The 15,556-nt window shown below is 50.0% G+C and overlaps 1 protein-coding gene and 1 non-coding gene across 2 annotated transcripts; one reads left to right on the forward strand and one right to left on the reverse strand.

The window, feature by feature from the left end:
• Positions 1–6,701: 6,701 nt before the first annotated feature.
• On the reverse strand, positions 6,702–10,723 carry BSX (brain specific homeobox). Its single transcript, XM_011286409.3, has 3 exons — positions 10,159–10,723; positions 7,974–8,170; positions 6,702–6,941 (listed from the first exon to the last, which is right to left on the reverse strand). Exons 1-3 carry the CDS (start codon positions 10,418–10,420, stop codon positions 6,702–6,704), a joined length of 699 nt encoding a protein of 232 aa, XP_011284711.1. The 5' UTR covers positions 10,421–10,723.
• A 4,127-nt stretch (positions 10,724–14,850) lies between these two features.
• Positions 14,851–14,957, forward strand: LOC111556895. Its single transcript, XR_002736600.1, has one exon. It is a non-coding gene; the product is annotated as a U6 spliceosomal RNA (small nuclear RNA).
• Positions 14,958–15,556: the final 599 nt, after the last annotated feature.

Genomic DNA, 15,556 nt, shown 5'->3' on the forward strand with positions numbered 1-15,556 from the left:
AGAACCAACCTGGTAGGTTCAGATCCGTACTGTAATTCATTGTCTTCCCCTAGCACTTTTCATCCAAGATCTCACAGTAGGTACTTTTATTTTAAATATTTATTTTTGAGAGGGAGAAAGAGTGCGAGCAGGGGAGGTGCAGAGAGCGAGGGAGACACAGGATCCGAAGCAGGCTCCAGGCTCTGAGCTGTCAGCACAGAGCTCGACACGGGGCTCGAACCCACGAATCATGAAATCATGACCTGAGCTGAAGTTGGACACTCAACCAACTGAGTCACCCAGGCACCCCTCAGAGTAGGTAGTTTCATACGTCTTATATCACATCTTCTCGCCATTTGTAACTTAGAAGACACTCTCGTGTTTCTGAGGTCATGTAAGGGAAGTAACATAATCCTTGCAAAAGGAAGATTAGAAAGCCAAGCCATCTAGCCAGTGGCCATGATGCCAAATCCAAATGCAGCTACACAATATTGTAAAGAGGATAAGAAGAGAAGGCCCACAGAATTATAAATGAAATCGTGGAGGAAAGGTTAACTGGCATATACACAGAGAATTCTGAGCGGGAAGGAGTAAATAAAAAAGAAAGGAATCTTTGGGAGGGGGAATTAAAACCAGAAAATACAAGCGAGAGAATCTGGACAGAAAACAGAAGCATCATACCCATTTTTTTTTTTTTACCTCACTCTAAATATTTATCGGACTGCTCTCTGAACTCTACATGTGTTAATTCTGTAACCTGCCAGATTAATCGGCTAGAAGACACTGAACACGTCAATCTCTTCCTCAGTCACCTTATCCATAAGGATTAGGGCAAAAGTTTTAGTTTCGTCTTTCATCCTACTCGATGTGTCAACCTCTCCGAAAACATTCCAGCAAGTTGTTATTCAACTTTGGCTTGAATGTAAAGGGCTAAGGAGTGCAGTACCTCCTCGGAAAGCCAAATTTAAATTTCAGATTGCCCTTAATCAAATATTTTCCATACATTGATCTAAGATCTTACTAGATAATTCCCAGCTAATTTTTTTTTTATTTTTTTTTATTTTTTTTTTCAACGTTTATTTATTTTTGGGACAGAGAGAGAGAGACAGAGCATGGACGGGGGAGGGGCAGAGAGAGAGGGAGACACAGAATCGGAAACAGGCTCCAGGCTCTGAGCCATCAGCCCAGAGCCCGACGCGGGGCTCGAACTCACGGACCGCGAGATCGTGACCTGGCTGAAGTCGGACGCTTAACCGACTGCGCCACCCAGGCGCCCCATCCCAGCTAATTTTTTAAAAATTTTTAAGTTTTTTTTAATTTTTAAAATTTTTAAAAATTTTTTAATTTTTTTTCAACATTTTTATTTATTTTTGGGACAGAGAGAGACAGAGCACGAATGGGGGAGGGGCAGAGAGAGAGGGAGACACAGAATCAGAAACAGGCTCCAGGCTCCGAATCATCAGCCCAGAGCCTGACGCGGGGCTCGAACTCACGGACCGCGAGATCATGACCTGGCTGAAGTCGGACGCTTAACTGACTGCGCCACCCAGGCGCCCCAGAATTTTTAAAATTTTTTAAAAATTTAATGTGCCTGGGTGGCACAGCTGGTTAAGCATCTGGCTTTGGCCCAGGTCACGATGTTGAAGTTTGTGGGTTTGAGCCCTGCATCGGGCTCTGTGCTGACAGCTCAGAGCCTGGAGCCTGGTTGGGATTCTGTGTCTCCCTCCCTCTCTGACCCTCCCCTGCTCACGCTCTCTCTCTCAAAAATAAACAAACATTAAAAAATTAAATATAATTTTTACATCCAAAATCACTATGGGAGGTCCTTCTACATAATACAGTGACACCAACCCCCTGACACTTTAAAGTGGGATCATTAAAACTGGCTTCTCGTCTTAATTCTGCCGTCTACTTAACATTGACAACACATTCATTATAGCTGGATCCCAATTTCCTCACTTCTAAAATGAAGGGCTTAGATTTTGTCAGATGTCTCTAACGCGGACAGTTCTTTCCTGAATATACATTTGTCCTTAACTGCATGGATCATCACCTTATTTTTGCTTCCTTTCTCAAATGAGGTGTTGGGGACTTCTTCAATGAATAAAAGATCTTTTCCTTCTTTTTCCTGTTTCTTTTAATTCTTCTAATTGTTATGGATATATTTAGAGTACATGAACGGAAATCTTAATGAGAAGACAATAACTTTAATAAGCTGGAATTTATAGTTCCTTGTCTACAAAAAAAAAAAAAAAGAAAGAAAGGATACTAGGTCCTTAAGCATTAGAAAGAACCAACCGGGTTCGACTTCCCACTAACAAAGAACCAAAACAGAGCCTTCCAGCTTCTGCTCCGACCGACTTTTCTAGAGAAAGGTGCTTAGTGTCTTCTGGACTTAGCCTGTCCTGTTAATGGACAGCACAGTACCTGGCCCATAGGAGGTACGCAAATGCTGTTCCCAAATCTGTTTCCCTGGAAACCACTCATCGGTTCTGGTTCTGCCTTCTTTAGCATAGCCCCATAGATATAGCCCTTGATACGAGGAGCCCTACAACCATCCAAACTACCATAGCTAATCCCCTCTCCTGCTCCCCTCCACGACTCTGCTCCTCCAAGCCCTAAAGCTCACACTCCTTTATTCATTGTTTTCCACACCTTGACTATCCACGTTGCTGTATACCGGATGGATTTTAGCTTGTCAACACCCTCTTTAAAATGTGACACTAAGAACATAAATATTGCAGTCACCTCATTAGGTCTGCACCGAGCCCAGCTCAAGACGACCAGAGAGTTACGGCTTCGACTAAACAGGTTTATTGCAGGATTCTCTTAGCACCAAGAAGCATCCTGCTTGCTCTGTGCCCTCCCAGATCTTGATCTCTAGTCATCAAACACTCGGAGCCCATCTTCTACCTTCTGAAGTGGGGTCATGAATTCCAAAATTCTTAGTGGAGGACTCTCAGCTAGTACTGGGCAGAATGGCGTGTTGTCCATTTCTTGTGTCACATGAGCAGAAACAGCGTCAAGAGTCTATCTCTGAGAATCTACGAAGTCCGTCGCCAACAGCATTGAGAACAAACCCGGAACAAAGTATTTACTACACTTGGGATTCCCGGTAGGCCACCTCGGCTAGTTTAAGATGTTTTTTGCCCCTTCAGAACCAGCCCCGGGTCTTTAATCCATCCTAACGAACGTGGTTTTGTCAGATCTTCACCACCAAGGGAAACGGCGTCGAGGCAAAAGCCTAGGTAATTCAGACAAAATACCTCTTCAGCCTATGGAGGCTTTGATCGGTCTTGAAAGCCAAAACCAGTGCCATCGTGTTACATTAAACTGAAACTTAACTGGGTCTGTCCTCGACTATCATCGCCCCTGTGTGTGGAAAAAGAAAAGAAAAACCAGGAGAACTGTGCTGTTGGATTGTTGGCCATCAATTTCAGGGAACGCTGCCTGATGAGAAAACCGTGCCTCAGTCAGTGCGGCAGGTGCTACAGAGGTGAGCTCTTCCGACAGCCACATAAGGCGGCCACGATAAGGCAGAACAACCTTCTTTCCGCCTGTAATGCTCATGAATCAAAGACAAGGCCATTCCCTGGCTCCGGGATTCACTCTGCCTCTGATCAGGCAGAACGGTGCCCACGCTAACAATGTTTCCTATCTACTTGCCTTTTCAAAAGTTCAGGAGACATGCCTCACCTGCTTCTGTCAGGGCCAAAATAGACCCTAGCATCTTCCTGTGAAGACAGGAGGACAAAGATCTAAATGTCTGGGGCTCTGGGGTTTGTGTTAACCATCCGATTCAAAAATTTTTTTAATGTCTTTCCAAAATATAGTATTTCTGGGTGCCTGGGTGGCTCAGTCTTTTAAGCATCCGACTCTTGGTTTCAGCTCAGGTCATGAGCTCCCTGTTCTGGAGATGGAGCCTCACGTTGGGCTCTGCACTGACAGCACAGAGCCTTGCTTGGGATTCTCTCCCCACTCTCTGCCCCTCCCTGGCTCATGCTCTCGCTGTCAAAATAAACTTTAAAAAAAAAAAAAGTATTTCTACTCACTTTAAAGATTCTCCCCAAATTCCTTTTGGTAGCTCATCTTTCTAGTATTCAAAGAATCTGATATTCTCCGGAGTGCCTGGGTGGGTCAGTTAACGTCCATCTTCGGCTCAGGTCATGATCTTGTGGTTCACGGGTTCAAGCCCAGCATCAGGCTCTGTGCTGACAACTCAGAGCCTGGAGCCTGCTTTGGATTCTGTGTCTCCCTCTCCCCCTCTTGTGCTCAGTCTGTCTGTCTGTCTGTCTGTCTCTCTCTCTCTCTCTCAAAAATAAACATTAAAAGAAGAAGAAAAAGAATCTGAGATTCTCCCCCTTGTGGAATAGTATCTACTATACCTTCCAAGTTACTGGGAACATTCTTATTCACAAATCACTTCCCCTCTCCCCACCATAACCAAGCCTTTTGTCTTATTGTAGAGCACTTGCCAAAAAAAACCCCGGCCTTAAAAAGGTATCATCATCTGAACAGGGAGAGAGGAGAAATCTGAGTGTAAATTTGTTTTTAATAGCACACATCCACACATTCTAACTCAAGGAGAGAAGTGTTCACATAAAGTGATAGAGGCAAAATGCCAACCGGTACGTTGTTACAAGAAAACAGTGTACGGAACGAAGACATGAACAAGGAATCAGAAGAGAGATTTTTTTGGTCCTGCTTTGGCTGTTAGCTAGTCCTGATTTCATGGGTAGATCCTTCCATCCTGCCAAGCCTCAATTTTGTTAACTATGGAAGGGAAAACTAATCCTTGTCATGACTCACAAGATGTCGATTGATAAATAGCACTTTGGGAAATCCAAACACCTATACAACCCTTACGTTTTTAAAGCAATAGCTTTGCATCCTAAATGATGCAGCTTGGCTAGAGGTCTCACCCTGACACTTATCTTTGCTTAAACTGAGGTTTCCTGGAACAAACCTGTTAGAAAAGAAAGGAGAGAAAAGGGGAGAAAAGAAAGAAGAGAAAGGGAAAAGAAAGAAAAAGAATTCCTATGGCTACATTCACAGAATCCTAGAACTTAGACCTACAAGGATATTTAGGATTGTCCTCTTATTAGCGAGACAAGGAAACACAAAGATTAAATGTAACTAACCCAAGCTCACACCGCCATGGCGTATAGAATTATTGTTCATCCTTAGAACCCAAGGGTCAGGATTCCACGTCGCCACACGCCCTGTTGCAGCCTTTCTGGGCTCCCTACCTAACTACACAACCAGGGCCAAAGGAAGATCGCAAGCCGAGCTCGCCTCTAGCTGGCCGCTGCATTTCTAAGTGTCCTGGGGGCGTAGCATCGACACACCATTTGGTAGGAGAATTTCAAACTCCAAATACCGAGTAATCTCTGTCCCTTCGGTGTTTCAGAGTCAAAAAAAATTCCATCTGCGGTGAGTGACCTTTTCCGTGTAGGTGAAACTCACGACTACACCAAACGAGTAAAAACAGGAAAATCGGGGTGGCTGGGAGGGGGTCGGCCACGGAAAGGTTTTTAGCCCCGTTCACTCCGGTCGAGCACAGGAAACCACCCAGAGCCGAGGGGAGGGGGCGTGCTCGGAGGAGGACGCGATAACAAAACGATTCCCGGAAACTCGTGTTCGTTCCCAGTTTTGCCCGGCGAGCCCTTTATTATCTAAAGAGACTGCAAGCCCGGGGAGAGAATAGGAGACCTCGTAGGGGAAAAGGAGAGGGGAGAGGGGCGACGCGCTGGGCCGGACTCCCGCCCCACCTCGATAGTCCACAAACAGGTGCCCGCCCCCCAGGAGATGCGTCTCCCCTTGAGCTTTAATCTCGCTAAAACTCCGCATCCCTAAAACGCAAGGAGAATGGGCATTTCCACACGCAAGCCAAGGAACGCTCACTTTCAAAGTATCGGGAGCCCATGGGACGTGTAAGAGTTGCGGGGCAGGTGCGGCAAGGTCAGGAGGCAGACGTCGCCCGGGGGTGTTTTCTCCGCCCAAGTTTCTCGCCGCGGGTGGGCGCGCCGCTCAGGACCGGGGGCGAGGCGGCGTCAAGAGCAGGGGTACCCGGGGGCCACAAACCAGGGGTGCCAGGGTTGCGAACCGCAAGCTCGGGAGGGAACCGCGACGGGAGAGGACGGGAAGCGCCGCCCGGAGGAGGGGGCGTCGCTTTCGCTTTTGAGTTAGAGACGGGGGACCCGAGTGCGAGGTCAGTGGCAAGCAGCGCGCGAGTCGGTCGGGCACCGGCGTCTTACGCATCCGGTTGTGGCTCAACCTGGCTCCCCGCAGAGCGGAAGGCGCCCACCCGGTCCCTTACCTGCGGCCAATCGGTCTACCCAAGGAAGGGCAAAGGGTCCCGGTGGAGAGGTCGCGGAGCCTGCACAACGGAGCTGGGGGCAGGTGGCGGAGAGGTGAGGGCCGAGAGGGTCTGCGATCGCGGCGGAGTTCAGAGAACCGCCAGCCCGGGGTCCAGCTTGCGCCACTTAAGACGCGGGGCGCGGGAATGAGCTAACGCAGGTGCGCGCTCGCCCGGCAGGGCCTCGGCGGGCCGCAGGGGGAGGAGGGCGCGAGCACGGGGCCCCCGCACGAGTTCGAGGGTTGACAGGTGTGTCTTGTTTGTCTCCGAGGCCCGCCCCCGGCCCCGAATCCGAGTGTTCCGGATCCCGGAGGGCCCCGCGCCCCGCCCCGCCGCGTCCTCCCCGCCTCCCCCGCCACGCGGCTCAGAGCACGTGCGGCCCCGAGCCGAGCTCCCCCTCGTCCCCGATGTCCACCTCGTCCTCGGGCTCGGTCAGCACGAAGGGGCCGGCGGGCAGGCCCAGCCGAGCCTCGGCGGATGCGGCCTCTGGGCCGCGAGGGCTGCCCTCGGGGCTCTCGAGCCCATCGGGCGCTTTGGGCTCATCCTGACTTTTCCTCAGTTGCTTTTTATGCTTCATCCGCCGGTTCTGGAACCACGTTTTCACCTGATTGCAGGGAGGAAAAAAAATATATATACAACCGCGTCATCCCTTCAGTCCCATAGTTACTAAGATCTCAGAGACTGCTGGGGGCTAGGAAAATGGACCGCGACCCATTCACGAATTACCCAGGAGCTGTGACCGTCTCTTCCTTGGGTTAAAGTCACACCTGAACTGCTCGCAAGTTACCGTCTTAGGCTGAATGAGAACCAGGCATCCTAAGGCTCCTGGAAGTCATTATCCAAAACAATAGTAAAGGGCAAACGGGTGTGGTTAGTTAATACTGGTTAATACTACTATCTAATTAATGTTATTAATTAGAATGGGCAGTAGTAAGTGCTACGTGGGCGAATCTCCTTCGTGTTCACCTTACGTTCTCCTGATTATGACCTCTAAACACCCGGTCCAGCAAGACTCCTGGACGGGAGGGGGAGAATCAATCTTGCCGGTTCTCATCAGAAAGAAAAACCATTGGCGCCTGGCGGGGCTCCCGGGTACAGAGAATAGAAGAGAGAGAGAGGCAGTGGAGGAAGGAGTTTGAAGGTGGCAGGTGAACAGCGTCTGGGAGATGGAAAAAAAACAGTTCTTCCACTCAGGACAGGGCAGTAAGGAGGAGGGGAGTGGGGAGGCTGGATTCGCAGGCGGGAGAGAGTTTAAAATAGTAAGGAAAGAATTTTCCTCCGTGCGCCAGGGCAAGAGCCGGCCTAGTCTCTGAGTTTTACGTCCGACCAGGGTTACCGCCTGGCTCGGAGAGGAGTGGGGGCGGCACAGGAATGCGCGGTCCTCGGACACACACACAGTGGACATGGGGATCACCAAAGGTGTTTCTCTTCCAGGTCTAGCGCTCGAGAGAGAGATGAGATCAGGTCTCGGGAAGTCTGACCCGAGGTTGGAGGTGTCGGTACCTTTACTAAGGATCTTGGGAGAAGCCTAGAATGACGGGGAGAGGGGCCACTCCCACTCCAGAACTCCGCGGCGGCGGGAGCTACCGGGAGAGGAAAGCGGGGCGGGGATCGGATCTGCCCCTCCCCGGCCCACCTGCGTCTCGGACAGGCTGAGGGCCGTGGCCAGCTCCACCCGCTCTGGCGTGGACAGGTAGCGCTGGATCTCGAATCTCTTCTCCAGGCCGGAAAGCTGCGAGTCCGAGAAAACCGTGCGAGCTTTGCGGCGGCGGCAGTGCTTCCCCGGCAGCTCGCTGTGCTGGGGGTGCGGGAACAGCGCCGGCACCGGCACCCCTGCAAGAGAGAAAAGCAACGAGTGGGTCGAGCCCTGACACCCGGGAGCCGCCGCCGCCGCCGCGCTCCCCTGGTCCCCAGCGCCTCCCGCCGCCTCGTGCGTGCCTCCGCTGGTCCCCTCGCCGCCCCAGACCTTCTCCAGCCCTTCTCCCAGGAACCTCAGGGCAGGGGAAAAGAACACATCACAAGAATCGAGCTGGAAGGTCTTTATCGGGAAGGCCATCTAGACACGCAAACAATCAACGGTGAAGTAAAACGGGAAAGAAATTGTGTTTAATCGGGGGCCTTAAAAAATGTCTCTTGAAAGACTTCCATAACGTCTGCCAGCTCCCAGTCCTCTGTGGCGCCTCCCGAAGTTTTCTTGCGGCGATCGCCCGCTGGTCCAGTAGCTGTTCTGACCACCCGCCGCCCTTCCCCACCCCTGACGACATTCAGCATTGCTCTTGGGCTACTAGAGGCGCGACTGTGGCCTCGCCTCCCCACCTCACTAAAAAAAACACCTTTCTCTTTCCCGAGCTGCCCCCATTCTCCCGCCTGCGGCCAAAGGAAACAGATGAAAACTCATCAGGAGAAGCTCAAGGGCCAGAAGGGAGGGGCAGTGCCCGCCTTGCACGTTCCGGAAGGAGGAGGCCCGCTGGGGACCCAGACCTGTAATCCGGCCCTCATTCTTTCTCTCGGACCCTAGGCAGAAGGACTGAAGTGCTTTCCCCACCCCTGCCAGGTCTGGGGAGACTTCTCTCGTCTTTCCTGACCTTCACAGGCATTACAGGGTCTGAGATGCCCCCAAGTAAACCGCCACAGACCTCCGTTTCTGCCAATCCCAGGGAAAAACCAAAAACAAAACAAGCAGTTCTGTCATCACGGGCTGTGGCCACTGCTGTTTGGGGGGAAACCCAGAAGAGACTGTCATTGGCCAGGCAGTGAAGACAATACCAAAATGCAGGCTTCCACATAGCTTCTGTAATTGCCCTTCCAACCTCGTGCCTCAGAATCGGGGTTTTACCGCGTCACAAAAACTTCTAGCTCTCGCCGTAGATCCCAGAGCCCACATTTCGCAAACTGCCTCATGTGTTTCCACGGCTCTCCCCCAGACCAGGGTTGTTTTTTTCGGCCGTGCTCTGCACCTGCACGCAGCGAACTATTATGTTTTAACTGGAATGAAAATGCCAGAGAAGAAAGCGTGAATGTGGCCTTTCAGAGAGCAGGGAAAAAAAAAAAAATCTGGGTATTTCCTCACCTCTCCCTGTCCCAACCACACTTTGCTGCCCCTCCCCCCAGTCCTTGTCATTCACGGAAAATCAAGATACTTTGGCGTAGGGCTCCAGCTCAGCCAGCAACCAGGGCAGAGGAGGGCAGCCAAGCCCAAGATTGTGACTTAGACTTCTGGAGTAAGGAGAGTTCAAGAGGAGCAGCGTCCCTCCTCCTCCGCCCCGGTTCATTATTCCCCTATTCCGGCCACGTCAAACCTTCAGTCCTCGGAATATCCCAAACCTTCTTTCACTTCTAAGCCCTTTCAGCATCCGTGAATGCTCAGTGCCTGAGAGGAGAGAGCTGGCCCGCCCGGAGCCTTTGGAACTAATGAGCTGGAAAGTTGAGCTGTGTTCCATGGGGTGGTCAGGAGTCTCCTTTAGAATGAGGAGAGGCAGAGAATCAGGATTGAGAGCTGGACCAAAGTGGCCAGGAAGACCACAAGGAAGGAGACTGAGCATGGTCTACCAAGACTATCATCAAAACCCTCCAGTCGCCTCTTGGATAGGAACGTTTCCTCCATTGTAAAGAATGCAGAGTGACCACGAGTGCTCCCCATGGGTTGGCATGCCTCAAGGGAGCCCAGCCGTATCCCCAACCTTCCACTGTCACTTAGGGAAGGAAGCCGCCAAGCCAGGCCGAACCAGCTCTGGCCTTTCCTCAGCTCCATCACAGACTTAGGGCCGGTAGTGGGAGACCTGCTCTTCCGCTCCCCAAACCTTGAGGCCCCTGTTACTTACCCGAGGTGGTGAGGAAATAAGGGTGGTGGTGGTCTCCCTTATGCAGAGGGTGATGAGGGTGAGGAGCCAGGAGGGTGGGTGTGGGCATGAGGGGGTAGCCATAGTCTAGGAGAGGCACCCGGGAGGCCAGAGAGCTGGCGAAGTGATCAGGGGCCATCTCCCTTAGCGGCTTGGGCTTGTGCAGCAGGATGTCCTCAATGAAGAAGGACGTGGGCCTCTGAGAAGACGCCGGGTGCAGAGGGGAGGTGAAGTTGAGATTCATCTTGAGCCAAGCGCCTGCCACAGGGCGAGGGCCGGAGACGAAGTGTAGGAAGCAGGCAGCGACTCAGCAAGCCTAGTCGAGAGCCGACAACCACCCTCCGAGGCTCAGAAACCCTCGAGGCTCTCTCCCCGGCCTGGGCTACCCCGGGCGCTGGAGAGGCGAGAAGACAAGCTCCTGGGTAGGTTGGGTCTATGTGTAGAATCGGCAGCTTCGAGAAGGGGAGGTGGGAGAGCCAATGGCAAAGCTGCCAGCCGCGGAGGGGAGGGTGCGGTGGGCTCGGGGCGGGGCGGGGAGCTGTCCGCGGTGCTGAATACAACCGGCCAGGCCCAGGGGGAGCGGAGCGGACAGGGTTCTCGCTTCTCTACCAGGTTGGTTTCTCGATCTCAATTTGAGCTGCTTTGCTTTCAGCCATTTAAAAAGAAAGCTATAAATAAAAAGTCTCTGTCTTTCGACAGACTCCTCTTTAGAGAGCGAAAGGCATCTAAACGACCCCAAAGCAATAGGGATAAGGCACTTATTTTGACAGTTGGGCCTAGGTTTTAAAACTTTAGAGAGATGATAGCAAAGGAGAAAGGGAGACGTGAGGAGAAAAAGTCCATATCCGCTACACCGAACTTAAACTGATGGCTGAGGCGTGGAAGGACCGTCGAGGTAAATAAATAAAATGTTGATGATCATAACATTCTTTCCCTCAGTTATAGAGAGTGGTGTGACTTTTATCTACATTAGTCAAGTAATTTGGTCTGCGTAAGTATGTCCAGACCTACTTCTTAATGCCAGTCTCCATCTCTTCTCAGATTTCCATTACTTCCTCCTCGTTCCACTCACACAGCTTCCTAGTTCTGCTATTCTACCCCTTTCCACGCTAGCCCCCCCCCCAAATAATTGTCCTAGGTTTTTGTGTCCTGTTCTATTTCCCAGCCTTTCTTTTCATTTCCCTCACTCCCAATCCTTCTGGTTTGGGTTTTTTTAATTTTTTTTTTGTTTTGTTTTGTTTTTCTGTTTGTCTGTTTCTAATCTGTCCCATTTATTTCCCTGGAGTCAATTTGCTAAAATTAAGGTGATCATCTACAGCACAGCAGGGGTAATTTCAGCTCGCATCTCCGAAAATTGCTCTAATTATTGATGTTAAACTCGGGGAAATTAAAAGAAGCCACTTCTCTTCCATCTCCCCATTTTTAAGCTCTAATTTGTTGAAATATAGTCGTCCTCACAATTCCAATCACCACCGCTAATAGTAAAAGTGTTTTAATAGAGACTGAGTCCTCACAACCCATGCTATTAGATAATTAGAGGAGGTGTTAGAAAGCCAAGTGCTAATCCTTGGGCGCGCGGGTAGGATTTCCATCTGATCCAGCAGGTAGAACAAATTAATTACCAGAATCAATTAGGCCCCAAACTACGGTGCTCCACGAAGTGGGAGCGTCGTATTCCATACGGATGAACTGGTAAATGGTAAATAGATGAGGAGTGAGAAGAAGGGGGGAAGAGGGGGAGAAATAACTTTAAGATAAGATCTCGGCAAGTAAGCCATCCAAACAAAATCAGAATGCTTTGTCCTGGAGTCTCAACTGTGATTCATTTTCTTTCTTTTCTTTTTTCTTTCTTTCTTTCTTTCTTTCTTTCAACTGATTATAATGATAACTGAAAACTCGAGAGCAGGCATCCACAGAGAAGGAAAAGAGTGGACTTTCAGGAGTCCTTCCTCATCTGTAGCCCTGGTCTGTTTATCTTCCGCAGGGCTAGAGGGAAACCGAAACCGAGGAGACTTGGGGAGTGGCGCTGGGGGTGACAGTCCACACTTTACCGATGCTCACTTCTCTCGGTGAGACCCTACACAGCAAGTGAAAGCCAAGCCATCCTGTCTCCTAAGACCCTAAAGGCTGAGTTGAGTGGCTACTGAAGGCGTGGCGGGTGTACAACCAGACCCTGGCCTCAGTAAAGACCCTGAACGCACCCTGCACTCCATCCCTACATATTTGCACCCAGCCTTGCGGGGGGCGGAGGGGGGGTGGTATTTCAGCCTCATTTCTGGGCTCGGAGACTAACTTGAGCCTGGGAAACAGAAATAAGGAGACTAGTGAATGTCCCTTTGGGAGCAGGAGCAGTTTAAAATGTGTTTAGGTGATAGTTACCTTTGAGTCAAGGCACTGCAACCCTTTGTCAGAATTTAGCCTTACTCAAGAACCAGGGTGTTCTGGGGGTGGGATGGGGGGGGGGAATCCGAGAAGGGGAGGGGAGGGATAGGCTGCCTGCTGGATCCTTACCCTCCCCTTGTTCCATGTCAGCAGGAAGCTCTCCCCAAGAACTCTCTAGGCCGCCCCCCCCCTCTCTGGCAGACACTCTCCCCTTTTTCTAGTTCTGCTCACGCTGGGACTCGCTTTCCTGAGCCAAGCGCTGAGCGCCACCGAGGGAGAGTTGAAGGCATTTCCCTGGGGAATCCAGTTATACTGCCTTTGCCTAGGCCCCAGCAGGAACCTACCACGACGAAAGAGGAAGGGAGGAAACTGGATGGCTATGGAAAGAAGTGGGACCTCGAAGACTGCGGGAGTTTTCCTTCCTCCTTCGCCTCCGCCTCCGCCTCCGCCTCCCCTTCCTGTACCGAAAGGAAACAAAGCTCTGTAGCTGAGAGTGCCAGCAGCCCACACCAAAGCAGGCCCGGGGCGCCGAGGTGGAACTAGGATCGGAAGTGGAGGCGGAGACAGGGATTCCTCGGTCACCACCCTTTTCCATGAGGGCGAACCCCTCCTCCCAGGGTGCTCCAATAATCACAGCTGGGGCTTATCTTGAGAGCTCTAGGGGGTGAGCCCTGCCTGCCAATAGGCAGGCCGTACAGGGAAACCTTGTGCTGCAAACGTGCCTGTTGAGTCCTGGCCTCAGACTCCTTCTGGAGCTGTGGCCCACACCCTTGGGGGAAATTGAAAAGTCAAGAAAGCTGGGAAGTTTCTCTTTGGTGGTGGGGCTACTGAGCAGAAGCTGAGTTTCTAGTGTATTCTAGTGTAGAAATGCTAGGGTTACCAGAACCCATTCCCTACCTTCCCCCCAAGGCTCTGGCCTGGCCCATCCTACTTCTGCTTTGGGGTGAAGGAGGCCCCCAAGATGTCCAGCCTCCTTTTGACGTTCCATTCTGGTCTGTCCTACCAAAGGAGGAAGAGGCACTCCAGAGCTTATAGGCCTTCCCCTGCCACCTGGCCTGGCCCTTTTAGGGCCAAGCTACCTACAGGGTAAAAGTTATATATTTATTTATTTTTTTTAAACTTATTTATTGGGGCACTTGGGTGGCTCAGTCAGTTAAGCGTAGGACTTTGGCTCAGGTCATGATCTCTCCGCTAGTGAGTTTGAGCCCCACATCGGGCTCTGTGCTGACAGCTCAGGTCCTGGAGCCTGCTTCAGTTTCTGTGTCTCCCTCTCTCTGCCCCTGTCCCACTCGCGCTCTGTCTCTCAAAAAATAAATTCAATAATGTTAAATTTTTTAAAGCTTATTTATTTGTTTTGAGAGAAGGGGGGGGCACAGAGAGAGGGAGAGGGAGCGAGAATCCCAAGCAGGCTCTGCGCTGTCAGCACAGAGCCAGACGCACTCGAGCCCACAAACCGTGAGATCATGACCTAAGGCGAAATCAAGAGCCACAGGCTTAACCAACTGGGCCACCCAGGTGCCCCAAAGTTATATTTTTAGGTAGTTTATAAACAATTCGCCCCTTAAAAGCAGAGATGTTTCATTGCCTGGATTTTCTCTAAAGGATAGCCCAGCACTGTCCAATAATGTGAGCCACATAGGTAGTTTTAAATTTTCTACTAGTCACCTGCAAAAAGTAGGAAGAAATGGGTGAAACATTAATGTATTTCATTTAGCCCCAATATACCAAGAATACCATTCAACATCCAATCAATACAAATAGATTCATTTCTTCGTGTTTTTTAATACTAAATCTCCAAAATCCAGCATGTATTTTATAGTCACTGCACATCTCAGTTTTTACTAGCCATATTTCAAGTGCTCAGTAACCACATGCACGTGGCTACTGGTTAAACTAGTAGTTACCTATTGGGAAGCACATGGCTAGTTCATTGTCATAATCCCTTTTACCCCTTTCCAGTGTAGGTAGACATACACAGAAAAAATGGGAAGCAGTGGCTGAAGCCACCCTAGCACTTTCGTAGGCCTGCCTTTTACCCATGCATTATATACGATTATTGTGAGTATTCACCGAACATCGACTATATGCCAGGCTACTCAGTACACACCTTCCCGAGCTTTCCCCAAGGTTTAGGACATTAGATAAATGGACTCACGTTTATTGATTCTCGTTTGACTAAAATCTGTCACCCAGATCCAGCAGGCTGGAGCTATATGATAGGCTGACATATAAACAGGATTGCACACTGTTGCTCAGGATTTGCCCTGAGCAAAACATAAATAAAGATCACATGTGCTCGCTTCGGCAGCACATATACTAAAATTGGAACGATACAGAGAAGATTAGCACGGCCCCTGCGCAAGGATGACACGCAAATTCGTGAAGCGGTCCATATTTTTGTGATGGGTATTGAGGAGGGCACCTTTTGGGATGAGCACTGGGTGTTGTATGGAAACCAATTTGTCAATAAATTTCATATATATATAAAAAAAAACTAATGTTTGTGCCCACTTACTTTGCCTTCCAACCTACTGTCCAATGCCAATCGAATTTAATATAGTATAAAATCGTATCTAAAAAAAAAAAAAAGATCACATGCATTTCCCCCCACCCAACCCACAAGAGCTGATAGAGCTCCCGCTTATGGTTTCAACTGAAGAATTACGAATTCCAAGAGAGAAAAGACATATTTTTCGGGGAGCAAATAATTAAACAACCCTTCTCTCTTTCATGTCTGTCTCATCTAAAACTGTCATCTGAGCTGGGACTTGGTTTCCCAAAAAGATAATTCTCTTGATGATCAAAGGAAGAGACTGGTGCCATTAGCCACGTTGCCTATACAGTGGCCTTCAAAATAAGGGGGGAAATGTATTTTAGAAGGATCCGAGTAACACGCTTTACTCATAACATTTTGTCTTATATTGCTTTTTGTCGGTTTCAGCTCACTTTCTGAGTACTTTATTTTAAGCACTATCAAAGTGGATGATATGTCTAGAGA

Source organism: Felis catus, chromosome D1 (assembly GCF_018350175.1).
Source record: "Felis catus isolate Fca126 chromosome D1, F.catus_Fca126_mat1.0, whole genome shotgun sequence".
Classification (NCBI taxonomy): domain Eukaryota; kingdom Metazoa; phylum Chordata; class Mammalia; order Carnivora; family Felidae; genus Felis; species Felis catus.

What these genes read in the sequence shown, in the direction of transcription:
- BSX (XM_011286409.3), bottom strand. Translation starts at nt 10,420, where the DNA reads ATGAATCTCAACTTCACCTCCCCTCTGCACCCGGCGTCTTCTCAGAGG. An exon ending in TTATTTCCTCACCACCTCGG is followed by an intron (nt 8,171 to 10,158) that starts GTAAGTAACAGG and finishes TCTCTCTTGCAG; the next exon opens with GGGTGCCGGTGCCGGCGCTG. An exon ending in TCAGCCTGTCCGAGACGCAG is followed by an intron (nt 6,942 to 7,973) that starts GTGGGCCGGGGA and finishes CCCTGCAATCAG; the next exon opens with GTGAAAACGTGGTTCCAGAA.